This window comes from Gymnogyps californianus, chromosome 18, assembly GCF_018139145.2.
Source record: "Gymnogyps californianus isolate 813 chromosome 18, ASM1813914v2, whole genome shotgun sequence".
Classification (NCBI taxonomy): domain Eukaryota; kingdom Metazoa; phylum Chordata; class Aves; order Accipitriformes; family Cathartidae; genus Gymnogyps; species Gymnogyps californianus.
The window spans coordinates 7,488,514-7,514,325 of record NC_059488.1 but is presented as its reverse complement, the minus strand read 5'-3'; the positions used below and the strand labels follow the sequence as shown (position 1 = coordinate 7,514,325).

The 25,812-nt window shown below is 42.9% G+C and overlaps 1 protein-coding gene across 2 annotated transcripts in view; it reads left to right on the top strand.

The window, feature by feature from the left end:
- The window catches only part of MED27 (mediator complex subunit 27), a 93,911-nt gene extending 80,777 nt beyond the window's left edge, over window positions 1–13,134 (top strand). For both annotated transcript variants that reach the window (XM_050908011.1, XM_050908009.1), the window contains 3 exons: window positions 1,131–1,172; window positions 9,978–10,055; window positions 12,632–13,134. In XM_050908011.1, the coding sequence (XP_050763968.1) occupies window positions 1,131–1,172; window positions 9,978–10,055; window positions 12,632–12,766 (255 nt within the window). In that variant the 3' untranslated portion in view covers window positions 12,767–13,134. The remainder of the gene's footprint in view (window positions 1–1,130; window positions 1,173–9,977; window positions 10,056–12,631) is intronic.
- The last annotated feature ends 12,678 nt before the right edge of the window (window positions 13,135–25,812 follow it).

Genomic DNA, 25,812 nt, shown 5'->3' with positions numbered 1-25,812 from the left:
ACTCTTTTTGTGCCTTTTAAAAGACTTGTAATTTCAGCTAGGACTTATGGGCACATAAGACAGAATTAAAATAATCAGTTGTACCTTATAGTAAAGAAGATAAACCCCCATTGTGGGAAAACTTGTGTCCAACCATGGTACCAGGCACTAGAGGAGCTATCCCTGCTTCATGAATTCACTCAAAAAAAATTATTTTCCTCTGTCTAGACTGATTCCTGAGGTTAACGCTGTATCAAACACCTTTACTGTGACAAGTTTTATGCGTATAGAGTTGTTGAGTACAGTGGGATCTTTAGGCAAAAAGTGATTTGCAAGTCTGGGATTGATGGAAGTTCCTCTTGGTTTTTCCCTGCTGCTTTTCCTTGACAGAGTACAAGATACTCCACAGGGCTGGGCTAAAAGAGCATTAGCATGTCAGTTGAGATTGTTTAACATGTGAGCCATTTGGTTGTTTAACAAGGACAGCCTTATCTTCTGGTTTCCGGGCCTAATAAAACTTATTTCAATTTTGTTCTTTTAGTTTGTATATACTTGAGCACACATTTACGTCATGGATCTGTGCAGTTATCTACAACCTTAAATCTCTTTTAGTGTGATTTTTGTCTGCAAATGTAAATGCAGTTTCCTAAGGGATGTTTTATTTAGCCCCAGTAGACCAGTGCTTTGGCTTAATTCAGCTAAACGTTCTTTGTGTCCTTTGTAACTGAATCACTTATTCAGACACAAGACAAGCATAAGCTTAGTAAAAATGCCCTCATTTTAGAAACAGACTGAAGCTGATGAATTATTTGCATAGATCAGCCACAAACCCATACAAATGAAGATTTTGCTGTTTTTAAAGAGAACACATTAATTCAACGGGTCTTGTATATATATATAATTTTTTTAATTGAAACTGTGATGAGCTATGTTCATTCTTCATTGCAATACAAAGGAAATCTTATACCATTAATTCCGTTTCTTGGATTGCAACAGGTGAAGGCAACGGGTCAAAATAGTGAACTGAGAAGTATGTCTCCGTAGATCTGTTTGCCTGCTATTTTAATTTGAACAACTGCTTAGCTTCTTTTTCTCTGTAAAGCTTCTTCTTTACGTGTGGTAATATATAACTCTTTTTTTCCCTACTGTAGCTTGACATATGGTCTAAATCCAACTATCAAGTTTTTCAGAAGGTAAGTCTCACATCATTTCTATCTACATAATGTGTATAGGAGATATGCAGAGTTTATTTTAAATATCTAGGCCCTTATGTAAAAGAATTCAGAATTTATTCTTTTGTCATCACAACTTGCAAATAACAAACAATAATCTGTAATAATGGAAAACTGAGTAGAAAAGGAGATCACTTCTGCTGTTATTTAATTTGGATTTATTTCCCATCACAGTTCCAGTCCATCGTTTGGAATAGGAAATTGGAGATTATACTACTCTAGCCTTAAAATTTCATGAGGAATCTTCAAGCACTCTTTTTTTTTTAGTTTAAATCTTTTGGAGGAGAAAGGACTGTTTCAGGTTCATTTGGATTTTGTTTTGTTGTTTTCATTGCTTTTGGTTGCCCCTCTCTCCTGAGGGCTTGAGTTTAATAAATCAGTGGAACTCACTTTCCAAAATGAATTTGGAAATTTTTTCCATGATGTTATTTTGCCTGCTTCTCTTCCCATGATGGTGTAAGCAAAAGGAGTAACTTACTGAAATGAATGCCATTCCAGAAAGTAAGAACAGACCAATGAGAAAATGGGAGCAATACGTATAAAGCTACTAAGAAGGTTAAAGTGTATTTTGGAAAGATCTATATCTCGCTATTTTCCAGGCAGGGAAGAGAAGATTTCTCTTTGAAGGCCTCTTGTCAAAATGCTGTAAGTTCAGATTGATCTGGGTTTAAATTCCGGTTTCCTTACCTTCAAGCCACAGTTCAAGGAGCTTGAGTCTCCAGCTAGTGCGCTAGCTTCCTTTCATCTGCTTTTGTAGTTTGTGTAACAAATAAGGGTCAGGGACTCAAAAGGGCATAAAAGCAGGGGTCAAAAGTATGGCATATTGGCTGTATTTGTGCATCTTCCTTCCAAGATTTCAGATGCAGTCAGAAGGGAAGACGTTTGACCTATGATATTAACCTGCTAGAGATCAAAGGACAGCTTTTGGGGAGGTTGGTTGCTCTCCCTCTCTGCCTAGAATTAAAGCAAAATTTTGCTGCAGTTGATTCTTTACCCCAGAGATTAGTGGATTAAATATTCTTTCTTTTTTTCCTCACTCCTTAAAAATACTTAGTGTCAAGTAGGGTAATACCGCAGGAAGTAAAACAGCGTAAATCTTAGTAACTTGTTTATCAGTATGCTTTTAAGTAACTTTTGCAATGGAATACATTTAAGGTTCTGTAATTAAGTGCATCATCTCAATTCCCCCATATGTGTGTTAGGTTGTAAGCTCATTTGGGCATAAGATTGTCTTCCCTGGATGTTTTGGTTTAGAATAACTTGGAAGGGTTAAGTCATATTGCCATCATTTGTGCTAAATGATAACAAATCCTGAGGATTTGATTACATAATTTTAATTGCCTATATGCAAGGTAGGAGTAGGATAAATGTACAGGTTTGCTTAGGATTCAAAGTTCAGGACTCGGGGTGCATAAATACGTAGACTAAATTTCTCTTCAGGTCCAGGTGAAGGCCCTCAGACCAAAAGTGAAAGAGGTCAGTGAGGAAATGTGAAATGCCCCTCTTACTGCTGCCTGTGCAGCTGCATTATGGATAAATAAGAATCTTTATTCTCTTCCTAATTCTCCGAAATAATGTGATACAACCTGAATATTAAGTTCCTGTTGTCCAGTTCTCTCTTGGTAAATAATACCAAATGTATTAATATTTACCAAAAAAATCAGAAAGAAAAGACTGCAGGAGAAAGGGTTGCCTGAAACCAGTTGAATAGCTGTCTGCATTTTTTTAATAGTAATTTAGACATTTTGTTCCCAGCTCTGTCACTGTGTTACCTTGGGCAACTTAACCTCTCTTTGGATGAGTTTTCTGCATCCCTTAGGCTGGGGTAATAGTTGCTGACTTCACAGGAGCTATTGCTGAATTGGTTGCATAGTGCTCTCAGATTCTTGCATGAAAAATGTGATAAAAATGCAAGGTGATGGTACTTTCTAATCAACAGATTCTGTACTATTGAGCTGGTAGGTAAAGAAGTTAAGGCTAGGACCTAAGTCAAGTTTTCAAACAGATGATAAAAAATGCTGTAGTTCAGCATAGTAAGTTTTCTCTCTGTGGTGCTGTGCTTGGTTTGGTTTTCTTGTTATTCTCTGAAGCTGCACTTGTATCCATTTATAATACCCAGAACTAGTGATTCAGCTGTAGCAAAATGAAGGAAATAAATAAAATAGTGTTGAAGAAACTATTATACTCTGTTACTAGTGTAGGATCTGTAGTGCAGGATCTTCAGAACAAATATTTTCATGCCATTAAAAAAATCATCAGTAAATGTGTCGGAGCACATCTGAATGTTCTTGAAATGTATTTCTCATGGCAGTCATTAGGAACGCGATGTGGAAGTGCTGTGCTGAGAAGGAAAAATACGGATGAGTAGCTGCTCCCAGCGAGGAGGCTGGGTAGCCCTTTCAGCTCTACCGCCTTTAACACTGTAAAATCAATCAGCCCTCTGAAGGGCAGGGCCATTTCTCTTTAAAAGCTGGACCAAGTTCTCAAACTCTGTCTTCAATGATAATATAGCAACATCTGGAGCTCACGAGATACCTGCCTGTGGTAGCTGCAGGCCTGTCAAATTCTCACAGGGTTGCAGCATGACTTTCTAGGTTAAGGACCAGAGACCTCTGATCTTCAATCCAACCCTGTCAAACGAAGCTAAATTTGTCCTGACTTTTTGTTTGCAAACGTTGGCTGTGTCAGCAAGCCTTTTCTCTCTCCTTCTTATTAGGCAGGATACCTGAGTGTGTATAATTTGATGGGGGACGGCTCCCGGAGGGCCTATTACTGTTAAAGTGTACAGTCATTTTCTAAGTTCCCTGGAGACTCCTTGAATCTGGTCCTGGGGTGAATAAGCTTTATAGGCATTGAATCCACCAGCAGGGTTAGATTCAGAGAATGGAGCTGGGAAATAAGAGAGGGAAGGCTGAAAGGGCAAAAGCACAAGGAGCAAAGAAAAGGTTTTTCAGACTTCCATGTTGGTCTGACATTTAAACTCCACAGGAGTGGCAACTGTTTTGATCTTAAACCTCCTTATTTTAACACCTTGCATCTCTTGAGCCACTAGCGCAAGAGGAGGAACAAAACAGGAAATAAGGAAATATTTGGGGGCTTAAATCTTGGTGCGAAGAAGAGTGTACATGAGGGCTGCATAATTCCAGGTCGTTGTGCAGAAGATTAAAAAAATATGTATTGTAGAGAATGGTGCAATATTCGTAACTTTGCATTCAAAAAAGTGGCAAAAATACAGAATAGTGGAACGGCTGAGTGGATCAAAATGGGAGATGGTGTCAAACATTAACTGTTTCATTTATCAAGCTGCTCAGTGAAGAGCAGCATAGCTGGTTTTGCTGTGTAATATGATGAGCTTGGCTGTTTAAGTCATATGCATAGGCTTTAAACCCATATATTTCATTCTGATCTCGGAGTCCCATTCTTATTTTCACCGAAGTGGTCTGTCTGTTTCAGCATGCCACAAACTGTTTTTGTTTTGGCTTGATATGCTTCTTCCCAAGGCACGTTTTAACCTGAACTTTGAGAAGCTGTTTGTGCCTATCCAGCTGTTTGTGAGCTGTGTGATCCCAAAGTGATGGAACGCAGGAGCACAATTTTCACCACTACAAGGGCACATAAGTATTGTAATGTATGAAGATGTATTCTTGTCAATAATCTCAGAATAAAATCACATGCAGGATGAATGCATGCATGAGACAAATATTGGGCTATTGATGATGTCTGTTCAAGGAGAGGAGATGGACTGTTCCAGGGTCACCTGCATGATTGCTCCTGTGCATGATCAGTACTTGGCTCTGTTCAAAGACCTCCTTAGGCGAAATAAAATCTCTATGACCCAGTCCAAATAAGCAGAACAAGCAAAATAAAAACTCAAACACTCTGTGAGCTCTGAAAACAAGTGATAAATCCTACGCTTCAGAAAAGTCTGGGAGTGCTTTACTGAATTGGGAGTGGGGAAGGGTGTGTAAAGGATTTGTGTGGAGTTCATCAGTGCCCATTCGTAGAGGCACCATCTATCATCCTTTCAAGCACCTCTCGGGCACCGGCTTCTGTGCACCGGATTCCCTCCAGAGAGACTCAAACATGGTCCTGGAGAGGAGGCTGAGTAATGGGAATCCTTGGAAATGAACAAAGGCACTCATGCAGGTTTCTGCACTTTTATAAGGTCTAAACACTAATAAAAAACTTCCTCTTCCCCCCCCCCCCCCCTTTTAGTGCTGTGATCATCCTCCAGAACTCATTGCTACAGGCTACTGTTAAGGCCATGAACTTAGCAGGGTTTAAAAAAAAAATTAAAAAACTTTCAGGGGATTTAGAGAATCCCTTTATATTAGATGGAGTTGTCAGTGCCATACTTGAGGGAATAAACCAATAAGTAAGTAGCAAGGAAAGTTATGACTCTTAAAGGAAGTTTTGCACCTACTTTTGAAAAGCATATATACTGACAGTGAGATAAAAGACTAGAAGAGAGAGACAGCTTCTATAATTTAGTCGTGTGATGTTTGTATTTTTATGTTTTAGTTTTTATGCCAGGAATAGCTTCATACATCTATGGAACATACCTAGTGTATGGTGGAGCAAAGCTATACCATAGGTCTTTGCTTTTGTGCTTCTTATTCCAGTTAGAGGAAGCACTTATTCAGCTTTCTCAGCCTGTGAATTGTAGAATGTTTTTTGTTTTGGTTTTTTTTAAATGAATTTGGGAATGCTGTATGGCTAACAAGTGTCACCAAGGCCCAATAATGCCATTTTTTGGATGTGTCACCTTTGGAAAGCACGTTTCAGCAGAGCAGTACTATCAAGCAGGTAGAGAAATGCTCTAGAAATGACTGGTGTTGGCTCGGTTGAGACAAATAACAGGGATTTTGTTTTCCGCTCATTGCTGGGTGTTGATCTCATGAGCTATTTATAACTTTACCGAGCAGGCAAGCTGAGCGGTCGGCTGCAAGAGGGAAGTCAGGAGTCCGTGTCTCCCCACTCTGCTGCAGAGCAGAGCAGCAGCGTGGCCTCAGCAGGTAGTTTCTCGCAGCAGGCTGGTACCCAGACAGCCCTGCTGGCTTGCTGGGGCCTGGTTGTTCGCCAGGAGTGACAAGTACGTAGGATTTAATTTACACAAAGTCGCAATGAAGATGAGGTTTGATCCGGTATCAGTCTGATTTGTATTCCTGATGTATACAGTGCCCTAGACAAGGGAGCAAAGATGCATTTAAGAAGTACATGGTTATAGCCAACTTGAATTGGGAAGTGAAAAGGAGGAAAAAAAAAAAAAAATCTCAGGTGATATAATTAACTATTAACAAGAAGGGAAGTTTTCTTGTTCAAATTGAGTCTCTTTGCCAGAATTTTTTTTTTCCCATGTAACTGAAGTCTCTTTTGCTTTGTCTCAAAGTGCTTAGTTAAACAGTAGCTGTTTTATTTAGCAAAATTGTACTTCAGGAGATTGCCTTGTCTTGCCTTTTTTTCCGGACAAAAATTTCAAGTGCTTTTCAATATATGAATCGTGAAATATTGAGCTTTTCTGCAAGATCTCTTGAAAATCTATTTCAAGGTCCAGAGCAAGAGCTATCCCAATCAATGTGTGCTCTTCTGAATATGTTCCCATATAAAAAGAGGTACAGAAATTAGAAAGTGACCGATAACTTAGATAGCAGTAGGTAAGGTAGAGCAATAAAAGTGAAGTTAATAAAATAAAACCCTGAAATGTACAAAATGTCATCCTACACCCAGAATAAATTAGTTTGTGATTCCAGCTTGGCTGGAAGAAAAAGTGTGTCCCTTAAGTGAGCTGGCGCATATGCAGTTTGTTTTGCTTTGCTTTGGTGTGAAATCGTATTGCCATTAGTAAAGCTGGGTATTGATCTCCCCCCCCCCTTTTTTTTTCTTTTTTTTTTCTTTTTTTTCTCCCCCTCTTTTTTAATCTTGGCCAGTTTGTACTTTCTCTCATCATCTCTGTTATCTTGGGGGGGGTTAATTCTTCCTTCACTCCCAAGCACTGGCCAGTTTATCATTTGCCCAGCTCTTTTCTCTTCTGTTTGACATCATGTTCTTTGCTGGGTTCTTTGCTGGGGGGTGGGGGGGTGTCATTCCCCTGCTCCTCTTCCTCAGATTTGACACCCACTTTGATCTTTTTTAGAAGCACTTTATCAGTGCTTGCTTATGGTAGAAATCGCCTCTTTTTTGTTCAGAAAACATTATTAGTGTTCTAGCGATGCTGGGATGGCTTTTATCTCCCTGTGGAATCTCATTAGCTTTACATTACAATAGGAACAGCATATGTGCAACTTTGCCAAAGTGGCCAGTCCATTTAAATTTGTTAATAGCAGTATTTTTTTTTAAGCAACTTTCTTCAGTGCCAAGAGAAAACAACTTTGTTGTTCAGGGAAAAAAAAAAAATACAGTTTGTTAGAAGTCAAAATACAGCAGAAGGAGAGCGGCTGCTCATAAATATCTTCAGAACTTTCTATTCTTTGTCATGTCTGGTACTATCCTGTAAAAGCACCATCTTAAAAAAATTCGCATAGCTAGTAGGGCTTGGATTACAGGCATTTCTGAACGCTACATGGGATGTGTTTAAAAGAAATTACTAATTTGAGTTATGTTGTGCTATTAATGCACTGTTAATCACGTTATTTCTAATTTTTTTTTATATGGTAACATATAAATGGCTTAAGCAGGCTGAGGTCCATTTTGTGAATATTTTTACAAACTCACCAGAATGTCCACAGTCCCAAAAGTTTTCCCTTCCAAATGTCAGAATCGCGTGTCCTTATTGACGCTGAATGGAGCTGCTTTTGGAGTTAGTTGTGCACGAATGATGGGGAGCAGAATCTGTTTCTAAAATTGTAGCATAACTTAAAACTGGATTCAGCGTAGGACAGACTGATTTGATGTAGTGTTCTGCGGAGGAAGTTTGTATGGTGTGAATTAGAGCCTGTCTATACATGGATTTATTCAGGAACATATCTTTTACAGATTCACCTCCCTGAATAGCTTCAAGCATGAGGCTCTCTTTCTCCAGTGAAAGTTTGAGTGCTTCAGCACAATTCACATTGCTGAATTAGACTAACTACAAATCGGGAACAAGTAGAGTTAGCTGGGAATAGCGATTGTAATTTCAGTTCACACTTTATCTTACTCAAAATTTACTATAGTATATAGACGAGCCCTGGGAAATATATAGACAAGCCTTGAGAAGAGCACTACTTCTCCATGTTAAAACTGGAAAATACAATTTAATCACTAACTAGACAATCACGTAGTTTGTTGGATGCTTTGATTTTACTAATTGGGGCAATTAATAGATTTACAAGATGTGAAAGAGCTCTCGTGGTTGTGTTGTCTTGAATTCTTTAATACTCCAGCCCAAAGAATTTTGCTAATAATTTCTGCCTTTAGCCTAGAATTTCTGAGAAGCAGCAAGCTGTTGACTGTGCTAATAACTTAGGAAGCTGACAGGCTGCATATTGTTAGTGAATTGTATCATAGCTGTCAGAAACTGCCCCCTTCCAGAATCATTTCAAAATGGTAGTGATTTAAAAAAAAAAAAAAAAAAAAAATCAAAGCATTGGTTAGTTTTCCTGATTTTTCTTTAATTATTCTTGTTTTAAATATACATTTTATATGTATTCTGTCTAGCTGTATTTCCCAGATGTGAGATCTTGCTATGGCTCTATCTGGGAAATTAAAAAGCTTTCTATCAGAAATCTTTTAGTAATGCAAGTATTTATAAACCATAATCATATTAATTGATTCCTGGTTTCAGAGGAAATAAAACCAAGAGCTCGATTCCTGTTTGTTCAATGTAAGCAACCTGAAACAGGACTACAAGAGTTAAATATTTTAAGTTTTCCCATTTAAAAAAATGGAGGGGAACATACTCATTTTTTCCGTTAAAATACATTTTCAAATCGAGGTGTTTTATCCTGGTGGTTTGGGTTGGTTTTTTTTTTTTAATAAAACAGACCAAAACTGAAGCTTTGGTTTTTTTGGAAGTCATAACCTCTATTATAATAAATTAGTCTTCCAGAAGTATTTAATTTAGCTACGTTATTGACAATGTTTTTTCTTTTGTTGAGCAAATCATCACAGGTTAAGAGAATATATTGTCTATAAAAAATGACCAAAGCAAAAAATGAGAACACACAAAGAGAAAACCAAAGTGCTTTCCTCTGACGTGGATTTATTTAGTGACTTTGCTTGTTTATGATTTCACAGAACATACGGGATTTCAGTCGCAGAAGCAGAGATTGTGCTCTTATGCTGTAGACATTTGAAAGTTAGGCAAATTATTTGCTATGGATGCTTTTATTTTACATGGTACAGAAAATTTATTTTTTTTCCTTTTTATGGCTGGGTTGGTAGTCCAAAGTGGGAAGTGAAGCATGTTAATTTAGTGCTGTTCCACGTGGCATAGAGCGGGATGCCGTCCTCATCCCTTGGCTCACATTAGCCACCGGTTTAGTTTCTTTTACCAACACAATTAGGTTTTATCACGTTTATGAACTTCCAAAGGTGTGTTTGATTTTACTGTATGCGTACGAAGTTATTTATCATGATTGCTTCAGCTGATTCTTGTGTGAAGTTGGCAGAGGGAATGGAAGCTAGCTGGCAAAAGCTACCCAAAATTACTTTGAGAATGTCTTCACAGTCATGTAATCCATGGTTTGCTACTTCCCCATGGAATTTATACCGTTTTCCTGCAGATTAACGCTGCTTTGTCTGAAATACAGAATGAATAAGGGTATATTCTCCTTTTGTCTGATACAGGTGACAGATCATGCGACCACTGCCCTATTGCACTACCAGCTGCCTCAAATGCCAGATGTCGTAGTGAGATCTTTCATGGTAAGTGTATTGGAAAATACATTTTTCCAGATAGACTTCAGCATGCTTACAGTGATTCACGTTAGGCAGTTCTGATGCAGTTGTAATTTCTCCTATTTAAACAAGCTAGACAGTAGAGGTTGCCTGTAATTCTTTGTATCTCATACCTGGACAAGGGTGAAGAGCTCGTTCTCATTACCCTGGGATAATTGGTGTTGGAAGACTGAGCTGTATATGGTTCTTCTGTCACAGGTCTCAATATTAGCTTGATGATTCCTATTTGCAAAGCTGGTCTGGGTCATCTCCGAAGACAGTAGGAAAAACTCTCTCAACCAAACTCTTTGTTCTGGCCTAGCCCTTTCAGACTGTTCATACTGTGCAAGCAGTTGAGTTCTGGATGTAGCAAGTCTGCTCCACTGGAAGTTCCCTGGTAAGAGGAAATTCCCAGTTAGTGTACTCCAGCTGAGGCAGCTTGCTTGGCAGCTTGCTTGGCAGCTTGCCCAGTACGGGAAGTGATGTGCGTTATTTGGAGAATGATGAGAGGCAGGAACGTGATGGGGAAGAGTCCATTTTGCTGTATCCACTTTCAGCCCAGACTTTGTTCCTAAGGAATTGCATGTACTCGCCCAGCACAACAGCAGGTGGTTTTGAGAATCAAGGAAATGCTTACTGAATAAGCTGTCTTCTTAATGAATAAAATTAATCGAGTGCTACTCTACCTTGATACGCAGATTTAAGTTTATCACCTTTAATTCTGTTTGTATTTAGAATTGTATTGGTGAAATAAACTTGTATATAAGCAGCCCTGTTAATCAGAGGGTGAGAACAAGGGTTTATGATTCAGAACTCGTTCTACCAAGATGAATTTTGGCAGTGGAGACTCTTGCTGTTCTCTCCGCTGCAGCCTCCCAAAGGAGGCTTTTGGGAGAGGTTTTCTCTGCAATTCAGACTTTTTCCTTCATTTACTTCCATTACGTTACCCCTTCACCTGGAGCAATGTAACTGAGACTTTTGAAAACAAACATCTAATTTTGCCATTCACAATCTTTAGGTGGGTACAGTAGCATTGGTTCTTTTGTGTCTTTAATTTCCACTGTGTAATTTCAGACCAGTCAGGCCTGAACAGACGTGCTGTGCTGGTTTGTTTATTTAATAAAAAGGCCACTAAGATGAGAGATCTGCGAAGGTCTCTTCTCTTGGAGTGCATCTTAAAATAATAGGTTTTGAGAGGCGAAAGCAACTCTTACTGGTCAAATCCGTGTTTCAACATGTTTCTGAAAACTAATGTTTAATAGAATGGGTAGCACGTTTGTTTAAGCCGTGGACCTGCCTTATTGATTCGATAAAACACTACTAAAACTTTTAACAAAGCAAAACCAGATGTACACTAGAAGTGTCAACATGTTGGTCCTTTCACATGTCAGTTGTGCAATCCACATGACAGGGTGTAGTGAAGCCTTAATTTTCTGATGGGAGTGAAGAACACTTTTTTTCTTTCAACAGATGTCTCAAGTGCACAATTTAACTTCATTTACCTATTTTTGTATTATGGTTCAGAAAATTCGATTTCTCTGTAGTGCAAGCAAAGCCCATCCAAGCTGAAGTAAATAACAGCAATTTACTTGTAGTGTTCTGTTGCCCTTGTCCCCGTATTTACTGCTAAAACCCAGAGAAGATCTAGTTCTTTTGGAGGAGAGTTATTGACGGCCAAAGGTTCGGTTGCTATAGAGAAGGCTCTGATGAAGATGGAAGGATTTGTTTCAATAAACTCAGCTGACCTCTTCTTCAGAGAACAATTTTCTCTTATCGATGTAATTCAATAGAACTTTAAATGACAAGATTCATGTGCATCCTTCACCGTATAAATCTGCTGGTCTAGGTGGTTTTTAGTTGTGTATCTCCTCGAGTTGGGAATTGAGTTATGTAACGCCCGTTGCTATGTATGACGATGGGAACAATCCACTTTAGAGGCAGGAACTTTACCTAGGAACACCTGAACTTACTCTGTGTTGTTCAGCGCTAGCCTTTTATATATACATTTATCAGTGTAATCAGATTTAAAATGGTATGGTATTTTTATGAACAATGAGTATTGATCTTAAAATCGCATTAGAGAGGAAGGAAGTTAGCTTGCTGTGAAAGTCCTTATATCTTCAGCTATGAAGAGTTCAGACCGTTGCAGTATGATTGCAGCAGAGGTGTGATAGATGATCATAGGAAGAGAGAAACCAATATTCGGTTGAAGAAGGTACCCATCAAGAACAATTATATTCCAGTAAAAATATGAGGAGCGTTACAATACTCACCTTCCATTGTGATTCTCTAACTGTGAGTACCTCCTGCTCAGAGTGCATGAATTTCTATTAACAAATTTGCTTAAGTGACTAAAAAAGCAAAAGACGATTAATAAAGTGGGAATTCAGCTATACAGTGACCTTGTAATCTTCAGCATGTTTCTGTTTATAAAATCACTGTATACCTCACTGGGGCCTCGCCAAAGTACATTCTCTGCCCTTGCTATCACTGTTTGACAAGAATGATGACAAAGGGGAACGTCCATATCCAGTTTTCTTAATTTCTCTCCCTTTTCCTTTTAGACCTGGTTAAGAAGTTACATAAAGCTGTTCCAGGCTCCATGCCAGCGCTGCGGAAAGTTTCTGCAGGATGGCCTGCCACCCACATGGAGGGATTTCCGAACACTTGAAGCTTTTCATGACACTTGCAGGCAATAGTAGCCCAGCCGTTGATAATGCGAGGAGTGAACAATCTGTCGGGCTTGGAAGAGAGCTGATGGTTTAATAGGTGGTTCCATTTCTGAACCTTTCATCCTGTACTAAGTAGTGAGGTTGCACTAATACATTTGACGCTTTAAAAGCCGTCAGTCTGCAAGGCACATGTGAGACGTATTTTGAAGAAGATGGTAAGAAGCTGTGTGTGATCGCTTGGCGCTTCTGAGCTGAAACGATGTCTGGAGAGATCTGACAGTAATAGTCATTATTCTAAACCTTAATGAAAATATCTGTGTACAGTTTGTGTTTTGTGACAGAATTTGCAATGTTGAAGACTTTTATAAGCTTGAAATAAATTTTGTATTCCAGAATTTGTGCTATTTATTTCATTATTTGATCAACAAAATCCTTGGTTTTGGTGTGGATTTTTCAACGCTGCTCTTTTCTTTAGAAAAACTGGAAACATTTAAACGTGCATGCTGATATGATGGGGGGGGTTGTTGTTTTTGCAAGGCTGCTTATCTGAGTGCTGGGGTTTTTTGTGGAAGAGATTATGGCGTTGATTAAACATGGAATTTCAAAGGCATGTGGCAGCTTGGAAGATGCAATATACTTTCTAAGGCGGGGGGAAACAGATGTTTCCCTTTACGAAAATTGTAATGAAAAATGTTAGCAAAATCTGCATGTATTAAGTGGTTCGAAAACGTGTGATGTGCAGTGACAGTGTGTGTGTCACATACACACTGTCATGTTTTAGAACTGAAAGTAGTAAAATAATTCAGCCCTAAAGCACAGCTTCTGCAGCGCAGACACATACAGCATGTTTCCTAAATGATTTAAAATTTACATGCAACACGCCAGCGAAGAGTAAGATCCCTCCCAGTAATTGTTGCACTTGGAATGGATGGAAGTGTTCAGCTCTTACGAGCCTCAGCCATTTTTTCTTCACCCAAAGACCGGGAAGGTCCCTGGTCCTGTCCCAGCTGAACGCTCGCTGGCCTGGGGCTGTAGCGGGTTAAGTGTCTTCTCTGGTAGTTTCTTGAGGACTGTACGTTTCATCTGTCATCTCCTGATAGCCAGTTTGATTAATTCTTCTGTCATTCCCACTAGCACACCTTGTTTCCTTTATAAGCCACAGAGGCTTCAGTAATAAGCTTGCTTTTGGGAGCTGGTAGGGGGAGGTCTGGAGAAGCTTTGTCACTCAGATAACTTTCAAATAAATTGACAGTAAGGTATAGCGCTGCAGACTGATTTTTGCGGTTCCTTCTGCCTGTGTGAAAAGCTTCTGTTGCAGAAAGAAAAGACACCCCTCTCAAAGGCTTTGGTGGTGGCACAGTTTGGGTTGGTTTTCAGCAAGGAATGTTGAGTGAAGTTAATCACATTTGATAAAAAGAAGGGGATGGGGGGGACACAGAAACAGGGCAGGAAAGGGAGGGAGCTTTTTTTTTTTTTTTGCAGCCGATTGAAATAAGGTGCTCAGAGAATTTAAAGCACTTGTTTAGTTTAACTTGAACCTACAGCATTTATGAAACAGCCTGTTTCATAGCTGTGGAAACTGAAAAATGAGGAAACTTGAGTATCACCCTGTGTACTTGTGTGGTACTAAATTAGCTGTGTTTGCTGGTAACATAAAAGGCTGAGCTCCCAAAGACAACAGCTCCTTCCTGCAAGGACGGTGTGTGATGTGGGAATTTCAGCTTTCTAGGTATAGAAATCTCTGCAAGACTGGCTCATAAAAAGAGAGAGGGACTTGAAAGAAAATACACGTTTACGACTTCCTTTGGAGGCACAACGTTGTGTATGAAGAACGAGCGTATAGTTGTTTGAGGATGTTGGTAAGTGAGATCTGATTTTTTTTTTCCCCTCCAACTTTTTTGTTATTATTCCCAATCACCAAACAGAAGCATGGCCATAGCAGTGGGATAATGGCCATTTCAAATCCAGCTGCAGTTGAATTACCTAATGAAAACTTTTTGTGCTATTATTTGACCCAAGTAGCCTTCTCGGTACAAAGATCACCCAAGACAGAACAATGTGTGCATCTTAGATGAGAGAGAGCCTTGTAAATAAGCGGCCCTGCTATCCGTCCCGTTAACTGTACTAATTAGAAGGCCTGGGTTTCTGATAGCGTAAGCATTTTTTTTTTGTTAATAGAAAGGTCATAATATGGTATCCAACCTGCTTTAGGTGCTGCTGTCTGCTCCATTCTGTTTATACTTAAATAATGGTGTAGAAAGCAAATCCTGAAGTTCACGAAAGTATTATATGTGGAATCATGTCTTGGCACTTGGAGATAATTAGTTGCAGAAAACAGCATCAGCCAGTCTGTGTGTTAATTGAGCCTGTAATTTTAAACCTGTAATTGGCGAGCCTGATGGAGAGTCATAAAATTCACTGTAGGTACCTCCGTACAAAAATAATTGTCTTACAGAAGTGCAACGCAAACCTGTTTGTCACGTTCCTTCCCCCAGAAAACTGCGGGAGGAGGAAATCTCCCCTCGTAGGGAGAAACAGTGATTTCCCTCTCTGCAAGCCTGTAAGTGTGACAGGTTGGAATATTTCCATTTTGGGGAGTGGAATTCAACTGTCTAAATTCTTCTAAAGCTTAGGAATTTCAGCAGTTTGGATGCAGTATGTGCTTGTCTGGGCTTACTGTCCTGGGAGCCTGAATGCTGGGTGGCCAGTGCCTGGTTACTGCCGAGATGCGGATTTCCAAGGCAAGCAGAAGCTTGCTCTGAGTTTCGAATGCGAGGAATAGAAACTGGGAGATTCTAACTAAAAAGCCATCCTCACCATATAACATTTTGGTGTTCTTCCTCAGCTTTGTAGCTTGGGTACTGGACATTATGATTTTACTTTTCCACCCTTAGTGAAAAGGGGTGGGTGGCAAAAAGCAGTTTAATTGCAGGATGAGCAACCTTCCTGTTTTTATCGTTGGAGTTTCTTGCAGCTTTTTAAACTGCTCATCTTTAAGGCAAACAGCAAGGACTGTGATCCCTAAAGAGCGGCTGGCTCTCACCTCTTCTAGAACACCTTCTAGAACTGCATTTCTCCTGACAGTTATTTCTGCAAGGCAAGCACAACTGCAGAATCAGTAGCAGCCGAATTTAACAGAGAGAGAGAAAAGGAAACTAATCTACATGCAGAAACAACAGCACTGTTTTAGTGGCTCAGGTTGTGTGTGTTACAGAGCTGCGTCGTTCCAGCGTTGTTGTTTATAGCGCAATGATATATTAATCTCTCCCCATACTGCAGGAAAAGTGCATCGCCTCGCCCTGGTTAGCATCATCTTGGTATCGCCCTCATCAGAACAGGCAGGCTTCTGTTGCATCCCTGATGTGAAGAAACCCCATTTTATTTTCCCATGTGCAAACCCCACCTACTGTGCTTGTGGCGCTTGCAAGTGCTAAAGGTTACAAAATCCATCTTTTTGCTAAGAAAGCAACTTAATTAATGTGAAAGTTTCTCTCGTGAAGGGAACCCGCAGCAGATATGCAGTGCATATTGCAGCCGGCTCCCCTCTTCCCTCCCAGCACCCCTCCCCAAACCACTTTAATTTCTCTGCCAATATTGGACAAATGTAACAGGCTGACTTTTTAATTTTCTGCTCCCAGGTCTCCCTTGTCCCCTCATGCATTTTTCATCACAGCTCATGGCTCCCTCCCTGCCTGCCCTGTGAACAATATTGATCGACTGATTAAGCCATCAAGCCATGGCAAACAACTTTAATTTTCTAACCAAAGCCTTTTAGTTCTCTTCCCTTTCTTGTGTATTTGTTACCTTCTTCGGAAGTTTTTAATGTCTACTTGGAAACAAACACATTTTTTTAATTAGTCCCTAGGTTAATTGGGAGCTACGCACTGCCGAGAGCAATCCACATCAAAATATTAACTCATAAAATGTAAAGAGAGAGAGCGGGAAGCGCTAGGTACGGTCCCTTGTTTCAAAGCCGGAGTAATTCATGCCCAAGCTTTTGGAGGAGGGCTTAAAGAAGACTTTGGGTGCTTGCCGTTTCTCTTTGGTCTCTCCCAATAGCCTTAAATTTTACTGAGAAGAGAGGAAGCCCACCGCAGCAGTACGGCACCCCTGGCCGTACCTACGGCACTTGGGCTCTGGGTACCAGGCTGTGCTCATCAGGTTTCATACATGCCACTGCCTGCATGCTCTGAAAACCGTAAGAGTTCCTGCAAGTATACGTGAGACCCGGTTTGTCTTGTAGGACATTTTTAAGCAGTGATGATGATAAAGTGAAAGGAGATTTCATCTGACCTGATTCCCAGGGCTGGCAGGTGGGTAAAAGCATCTTTCTTACAAACTCAGGACATGTGGTTTCAGTAAGGCTTGTCAGAATCGCTCTGTGGGTTTGCAAATTGCTTTTCAAGGTAAAAATGCAGCTTAAATATCAGGATATTTGTCTCTCACTGGAAGCCTTAGAGCTCTGCATTGTGCAGTGATGGTGCAGTCCTGTCTTAGGTGCTGGTCCTTGAGGTAGCACTGAGCCGCGAGAGCGCAAGCGGTGAACTGTAGCATGGGTCGAGGACCCTCATCCTGAGCGTTGGCTCGACTGCTTGTTCTGATGTCTCCAGATCTGTGAATTACAAAGATGAGCAAAACCTTCCGAAGGAAGCAGGCCACTGTCGATGGAGGGTTTGCGTAAAGGCAGTGCCAGGGCCAGGCATGTTTACACCCCCGTAACGGCCCTGTGACTAGTCTCTCTGTGAGCAGTTACCTGGGAATCAGTCGCTCCTTGCTCTGTACCAGTACGCACGCACAGAGCCGAGCCCCTGGAGGTGGCAGACGTGGCTCCGCACGCTCGCAGCGAGGTGGTGAAGCGGGAGGCTGAGTTGCCTGGTTCAATAGCTGTTACCCACCGCTGCGTGGAAACCTCAAATGTTTCTATCGCCGTCCGCACCTCTGCCTGCGTGACCTCAGTACAGATTCATGCTGCGGATTTAGTTCAAATACATGCAATAGGGTGACAGATCAGCCTCACAGCGGGCTCTTAAGGCAGGTTTCATCAGTGAGGTTAGCACCTTAATCCATGTCCCGGACTCCCTGCCCTGACTCTGCTTGGGAACTGGCTCCTCCATCAGGTTTGAACCTCACAGCCCGTGCCGAGGCTTCCAGTTCCCCCAGTTTATCATGAATGCACCATTGCTAGGCAGGGCTTTTGTTCTCCTAAACTCACCTGCTGTCCTTCAGAAGAGGAGATTTGCTGCAAATGAACGGGGGAAGTGATGGCTTTGGCTGGGTTTCCCTGCATCAGAAGTCGGCTGTTTTGCCCGTGGTCATTCGTTGGTCGGAAGAAGCTGGGGTACAGATGGAGTTGGCTGTTTTGTGAGAAACAGCCCCAGAACAAAGCTGGCTCGGAGTCGTTGGGGTTGGTGTCACCTCTCTTGCTTTGAGGGACTCTGATTTCAATATCAGATAATTAGTTCCTATTAAGACTTGTATGTGTCATGAACTTGTTAGAATTTTTGAGGTCGTCTTTTTTCCTCCCCTTTTATAACCAAGTGATCAAAACAAGAGACATCTCCAGATGTGCTCCTTGTTAACACGAGGAGAGCGGTGAGCCCTCTGGGAGGTCAGGGATGTATGCCTTTGCAACAACGAGGGGTTTTTTATCATCTGGCATTTTATCTTCTGTAAAGCTCGACAGTGGCACTAATACCTGATTACCAGGTTTGTGTCGTAAAAATGAAAGGGGATTAAAAAACATGAAGTATGGCATAGGAATGTAAATGGTCTTTTATTGTACGTTGAATCGTGAGAACCCAGGGACGGCTGAGCATTTCTCATTTTATTTACTTTTTTATGTTAATAAGGAGGCTAATTTAAAATGGGAGTCCTGGTAGTTGGTAACAGAGGGGTTTGTGCTGATCAAAAAGTTGCTCTGAAAACCAGAGGGCTAGGATCAAGGACGGAGATGTTTCGTTATTCAGATGCTGAGACTAGTCATTTTGGGTTTAAACGTGCCTGCGTGCACCACGCTCGGGTCTGCTGTTGTTCAACATCTCCAACAAGTTCCTGCAAATCAGCTGAGGAATATTTCCAGAAAAGAACAAGTATGTGAAAAATATTAATGGTGAGAGAATTTTGAATTCATGAGAACAAATATTTGCATCAAGAACGTGATTATAAGAGTTACACTTGTGAAACAGCAACGCAGGCTGGGATTTATGTACTCAATTACAATTAACCCACGGTACCAACATTTCAGCTATTGAGTTTTTGCAACAAGCTGCTCATTCGGCATCCGCAGGTGAAGAATTATTAGCAGGAAATTTCACCGTAGCCTTGGTATAAAAATAAAATTGATAGCGGGGAGAAGCAGCCTGTGCTTGTGCAGCGCTGCCATGCCCTTGTCTCTCACCATCTGCACTTCCTGCATGCGTTTTGGTTTTATTAAGGTATTTTTAGCCCTTTTTCTTTCCTTATAGCCTTGCTACTGTTGACGATCCCTCTTTAAAATGCTGCAAAGAAAGCAGGAGCCTTTTTTTTTAAAGGCGCTGAAGTCCCACCAGCCAGGGCTCAGGGATGACAATGGGGCTGTGTCTCTTCCCCTTGGTTCAGAACAATCTATAGAGCAGCTACAGGGAGAGGTGACCCGTGGACACCGTTCATTTTCTGCGAGATGAAAAAGTCAGCCAGTCACCGGTTCCTAGAGCTGAAGAGGCTGGAACCCGCCGGGGGACCTGAAGGAAAGCGAAATGTCAGATGAGAATGGCAAATCAGGGAACCTCTGCCGCGGGGCTGCTTGTTGTCTGCATCCCGCTGGAGGGAATAAAGCCGGTCCCTGGGGGGGGTGAAAGAGCCTGGCCAGCCCCTGGGGTCAGGGCGAGCCGGAGGCAGGTGAGGTCCCAAAATGCTGGAGCTAGAACAGGACCTTAACAGGAGGCTTAATTACATTTTGTTTTCTTTCCCTGAGTTTTTGCCCAGCTCTTGTATAAATCCTGCTCTCGTGGTAAATTCCTCCTGAGCCAAGAGGTGACTCTGCTCCGATGAAACGCTCACGCACTTCCAAACCCCTTCTTCCTAAATTTCCCAAAACCTGGTTTTCTGACTCAGATGTGCCCCCAGCTAAGGGGAGGGAGAGAAACCGTACCGGTCCTTCGCGTAAAGGTCTGTTCTGCTCAGGCACCGTGTGAATTCACCTCCGAGTTCTGGATGACAATTCCCCCTCGGTAACTACGGAGGGGAGTGATTGATGCTGATGTACGATGTGCTCATGATCTTACCCTCCCACTCAATTCAATTTCCACCACTGCACGTGGTTTTGAGGCAACAGCCGTGGAAGATTACAGTCAAATTAGATTCTTCGTATTAAATATTTTTCTCCTACTGAAAAACAGGAGGAAATTAAACCGAGAGTATTTAACAAAACATGCCAAAAAGTAAAGCTGCTAAGCTCTTAAGATTTTCTTTTTGTTTTTACTGTGCACCTCGCTAAACTCACGTAATTATAGACATCCGTGAAATTAAAACTGCAAATTGCTGATGTAAGAGAGTAAAGAAGCTGGGCTATGAAACATCTAAAATTACTGCGATACGACATTTTTCCATCCTTAAAGGAGCAGCGGGTGATCAGTAAGGAAGAGAAGTCCTGCTCAAACTCTGCTGACAACTGTGTTAATTGTACTGGGAAATCAGAGGTGAGCTCTCAGATATCATTGCAGCTGATAGCAGGAGAGTCTGCAAGTGTGCAGGGGATACTGCCCTCTGCAAGAAAGAAATTCCACTTTAAAACTTTACATTTTCTTCACAAATTTAGCTCTAATCCTTGAGTATAGTCCCACGTTTGACATCTCAGTTTCCAAACCAATTTGTTTGCTGCTGTTAATAATTCTTTTGGTTGTTTTACTGTTAATGGACTGTTACAGAATTCAGCAGAAAGGTTAGTATTTATTCTTCATCTAAGAACATTTTTAAAGGATTTTCTTGGGGATGGGAGAAGGGGGGTGGTTCACCACTACTTAAAAAGCAGTCAAACACGGGCCTTTTCCTAGCAGGCTCTGAATGAGAAAAGAGCTGAGTTATCTCTTTTTTAATACAAGCCACCTTACAGCACAAGGTAGAGAAATCGATCCACCCTCACCCAGGTTATCAGAAGCGCTGAAAATATTTATCATTAAATAGTGGTGATATAAACAAAAAGTAACACCTTCAGCCCTTGAGTTTAAAAGTGGATTTACTTTATTTTTCCCCAAGTATAGTGCCGTAAGAGCTCTGCGCAAGCACTGTGTGAAAACTGCTTGGTAGAGACGCAGCATGGAAAAAGTAAAGATTTTAAAGGGCATTCAGAAGGCAAAGTAATTAAATAAAAAAAAAAACAAAACAGAAACAACCCCCCCCACCTCTAAGTCACTGATTTGTAAGCTGCATTTTAAATTGGTGCTGCCATCCAAAACTTTCTCTTGTAAGACTGTTAGCGCAGAGTACCATGCTCTTGGTCTGGTTTAATGCTATTTTAATTCTGTTGTTTTACCGGCTTTAGATAAAGCTGTTCCTTTTTAGACTCTTAGTCCAAAGCAATAACTTACACATTCAGGTACCTGGCATTTTGTCCTCTTCCTCTGTTATTTCGAGGAAGCTGCAAAAAATAGGGTTTATTTGCTATTCTTTCTTATTGCACTCAAAGGCCATCAGTGCTGAAGAGTCTCCTGCCTTGTGCCATTCTTCGATGTGAGTTCAGAAGTGGGTTTTGGCACACGGGCTCCACTCCGTCCTCCCAGTTTGTGCTTAGATTTCAGCAGCTTTCCCCCTGTGCTCAGCGTCTGTGGGACGAGAACGATTTCCTGACTTTCATTACAACAGGCAATGCTGGTTTTTTATTGGCCATGGAAAATTGGATTTCTTTAAAATGTAAATTTTGAAAATAGTTATATTTTTATCTTTCATCCCTGAGGTATCACAGGCTTTACAAACCCTTTTTAATCTTGGATTGATTGATGTCAACGGGAGCTTTCCACTGGCTTCAATAGATCTTGGACTGGTCCCAGGGTGCAGCAATGCAACGATCTCTGGGAGGGAATGCAGCAGCTGTTAAACCTCATGAGGTGATGCTCTAAGACAAGCAGAGATGCTTTATCAGGCTGAATAAAATAGAGGTAGCTCGTGGGTAGGCATCTGTGAACCCCTGAAGCAGTAAGAGGTCAGAGACGGGGCTGGGCAAAGAGCCTGGATCCCACTGTTGGTTTAGTAACACCTCCAAGGATGTCATCTGCGGTCTCTGTCTGAGCGTGGGACATGCTGGAGGACGGAGGCTCAGCAGAAGACGTGTGTGCCGGGGACCTCCGGGACGGCGCAGGGCGTAGGGACACTGGAGGGGTGGCGTGCTCCGAGGGGTGTCCATGGGGTCTGGGATTCGGGCTGCTGGATGAGAAGGGATGGACTGTTTGATGCCCATCTCACAGTTGCATTGCATGGGAAGAGGGAATGAAGGCTGGTACTGCGGCGGGAGAAAAAGAAAGAGGAGGGTCCAGACCTCAAGAAGAGGGATGGGGGGGTCACTCCATGGGGAGACCCGGCAGCCCGTGCGTTGCCCCATGTGCAGCACTGGGGCAGGGGAGGTGTCAGGTCCCCAGCACAGGCTGGCGGTGCACTGGCCTGTCCTCTTTTCCAACCACTGTTTGTAGGAAGGCGTTTCTCCCACCAGGCTTTAATTATACCCTGTTAAATGTCTCCACATTGTATTTACACAGCTAGTTAAAGAAACAATGCTGTTGTGCGTGGGGCATGTACTTGTATTTGCTCAGGGATTGGCTTAAAGAAATAGCCTAATATGTGGTGTAATATAGACATAAATCACATCACTTTTTTGTAACGTGCTTGATGAATCTGTGCTACAGATGCCCCCTGCTCCCCCATTCATAATGATCTGTCTGTCTGCGGTGCAAGATTAATAGTAGCCAGTTGGAGAACATTAAGATGACATTATCTGGAAAGAGAGCAAACACCATTTGAATTAAGGATTGCAATGGCATTGACATTCCCAGTCTCTGTGGGAAAAGGTGACCGACTGCTTGTGCCCGCGGAAAAGCCCCTGATGCATAGACTGGCATTAAACCTGGCCCGCAGCAAAGCGTGGGCACTTGTGTTTTGCTCAAAGAGACGGTGGTTCAACCTCGGGGCCAGGATGGCACTGAAGGGGCCAAATGGTGGCACAGCTCCGTGAAATGCTGAAGATTATCAAGCGCATCACCCAAGGGTTTCTGAACACCGAGATTTCAGACACGTGGGACTAACAGGTACCTTCCCACACACAGCCCTGCATGAAGAGCTGATAGATTTTCTTTTAAAGATCTAAAAGCCAAGGGGTGAGACCCCAAGGGACGCTTTAAAGCCACCATCCTCCTTTCACACGCTTTCAAGAAGCTCAGCGCAAGAAGCAGCCGAACTCACCGCGACCTTCTCTCTTCTCCTTAGCTCCCTCTTCGTTCCCCAGCTCCGCTTTGAGGACCTTTGCAGAAAGGTAACTCCAGGAGACGCAGATGTCCTCTACTTGTCCTGCTCTGAACTATTCGGTTGCAGCTTTTTATCCCGAGCTCGGTGCTAAAAATACTTTAAAGGTAAACCCTGGGGTGGCTCTTTCCACCGATTCATTCTCCTGCCTCCTCCTTCCCAGGCAATTTCCCCCGCAGCCGAGCTGGCTCTTTTATCCCAGTGGAAACGTGGTATTGATCTCGCCACTTTACAAAGGGAGGGGAAACACGGCCCCTTTCATCTTCTTGCATAGACTGATCCCCTTGTCCGGTTTGCGTTTGATAATGGGTGGGTTTTAATCCAGAAGGATTGGAAATCTTTACCTGATCAAAGAATCCCCCTGCACGGCGAGGGCTTCAGACAGGGGCTGCAGCTGCAGCAAGCAGGTGGAAAAATAGGGAAGCAAAAGGGATGCCCGGCTCGGGAACCGGTCTCAGGTGCTTCTGGGGATGTAACTGCAAAACGAGCTCAGCCGAGCATCGTGTGGCATAAAACCTCACGCGGGACGGCTGCAGCCGTCTCTTCAAATGAAATCCAAACTCGTGTGTGTTTGTTTTAATTCCCCCCCTCCCTTCTGCTTCTTCATTATCTCAGTCATTTTTGAGCGTGAACACCCAAGCTGTAAATCTGAGGCCATTTAGCAGGTGAGGTGAGCTGTGAAAAGCAGATTTGCACGATTTGCAGATTGCTTGTTGAGGTGAGAGCTAATGCTGCTGACTCACAAGCTGATCTGATGCTGTTGGCAATCCCTCCCCAGTCTCCAGCTATTTCTATCCAGCCCTTCACCCCTCTCAGGTTTTGGCAGCATCCAAAGTTTATTCCAAGAAGAGAAGTTTTCTGGATCCAGTACAGCCACCTGTTTTTCCCCCAAAAGGGGCAAATACACCATTGCCTCTTCCAGACCCTGGCCCCAAACATGCTTTTAAGTGATCTCAGCTTAGGCTAGCTATTAGTATTCAGGCAGGAGAGCCGGCTGCTGGCGGGAGCGGGAGGGACGCCTTGGCTCGATCTTTATTCATAATCCGAAAGGCGTGTTTGCTCTCTGGGCTTGGGTTGCTGCAGTGCCGGAGGAGCCGGCTCCGGCCGAGCCGCAGAGGACCTCTCGGGCGCTATGAGGCTCTGATGGTTTTTAGCATTTCTGGAGCATTTCTGAGCTCAGGCTCTCGCCCAGCCCAGGAGGGGCAGAAAATCCTCCCGGCTCGGGGCTGGCACTGGTGGTGCTCACCCAGGACAAACCTCGCCGGCAGCAGCTGGCTGAGCGGCGGCGGGCACCTCCCTTTATGTCCTTCTGCTCAGTTTTCTCTCCCCCGTCACAGCCACCTCTTGTCAGTCCTCATCTCTGCACGCTGACATAAAACCGCCTCCAGGTACAAGCTTTGTGGTGGTTTCCATTGATCACTTGGTAATATGTGGCAGCGGCAGCAGCCCGGCAGGGGAGAAGGGTTTCCCTGCCCCGAGCATCGCTCCCGCTGACCCTTCAGCTCCAAGGCCTCCCAGACAGGGAAAACCACTTGTTCTTCCAGCGCAAGGGCCTGTAGTCTGGGCTTTGTGCAGAAACAGGGATTATTTTTTTTTAATCCTGCTTTTCACTGCGGTTTGCATCCTTCTCCCAGAGGATAACAAGCTCTGGAAGTTTAGCAACATCTCCCAGGGTGAAGCCTGCACCCGCTGTGTCCCTAGGCTGGGATTTATTTGTTGGGAGAAGGGGGTGAGGGATGCGATGCCCTCGGGGAGCAGGTTTTCGCCGTGCCTCCCTGGCTGGAGACACCACGGTGTCCTGAGCAGCCGCAAAACTGCTGCCACGAGGCAAACATCTCGTGAGCTCCGTCCTGACGCTGCCCAGGGAAAGGCAGTGATAGATTAATCCGAACAAAGATTAATCAATAATTTATGCTGGTGTTTTCACTCACCTGGGGCTTAGACAGACTTTGATATGATTTGATGGGGTCAGACCCACCTTGCTTTAATTAAACGTGATGCTGAAAATTAAAAGGAAAACCTATTGGCTACTGGAACTGAAATCAATCTGTGATCAGTAACGAGAGACTGATTAAAGAGGTGATGCCCAGGAACGAAAGGACAGATTCAGCAGACGCTTTCTGAAGGCCAGATTAGCGGGACGTATTGAATGTAAATACACCTATTGGCATTTTGTCATGGCGTGGCCTTTAGCGAGCGAGCTGTTTGTACGTGGTGATAAATGGCTTTGCACCAGGGAAGGTGCTGCGGGAATTCAGGGCTGCACTGGATGCTCTCCCGGAGCATCGCCGGGGTGTTGGCTGGGGACAGCCTGGGGCCGGGGGGCCGAGGCAGCATCTGGTAGAAGAGCCGAGCCCCGCGCACCCACCACCCCTTGCTCGGTGGGGTACAGGCAGGTTAAGGCAGTGGGAAATGCAGTTTGTCTGGTTTTTTGGGAGCGAGCTGCCTGCCAGCAGGCTTGTGCAAAGGCAAACTCGTGCAGGACTGCGGGCCTGGCAGGGGATGGGGTCTGGGTGCAGCCAGCTCCCGCGCGTGCTCTTGCCTTTCTCTCTGACTGCCGAGCTGTGGTTGGGCTTTGCAGAAGCGGA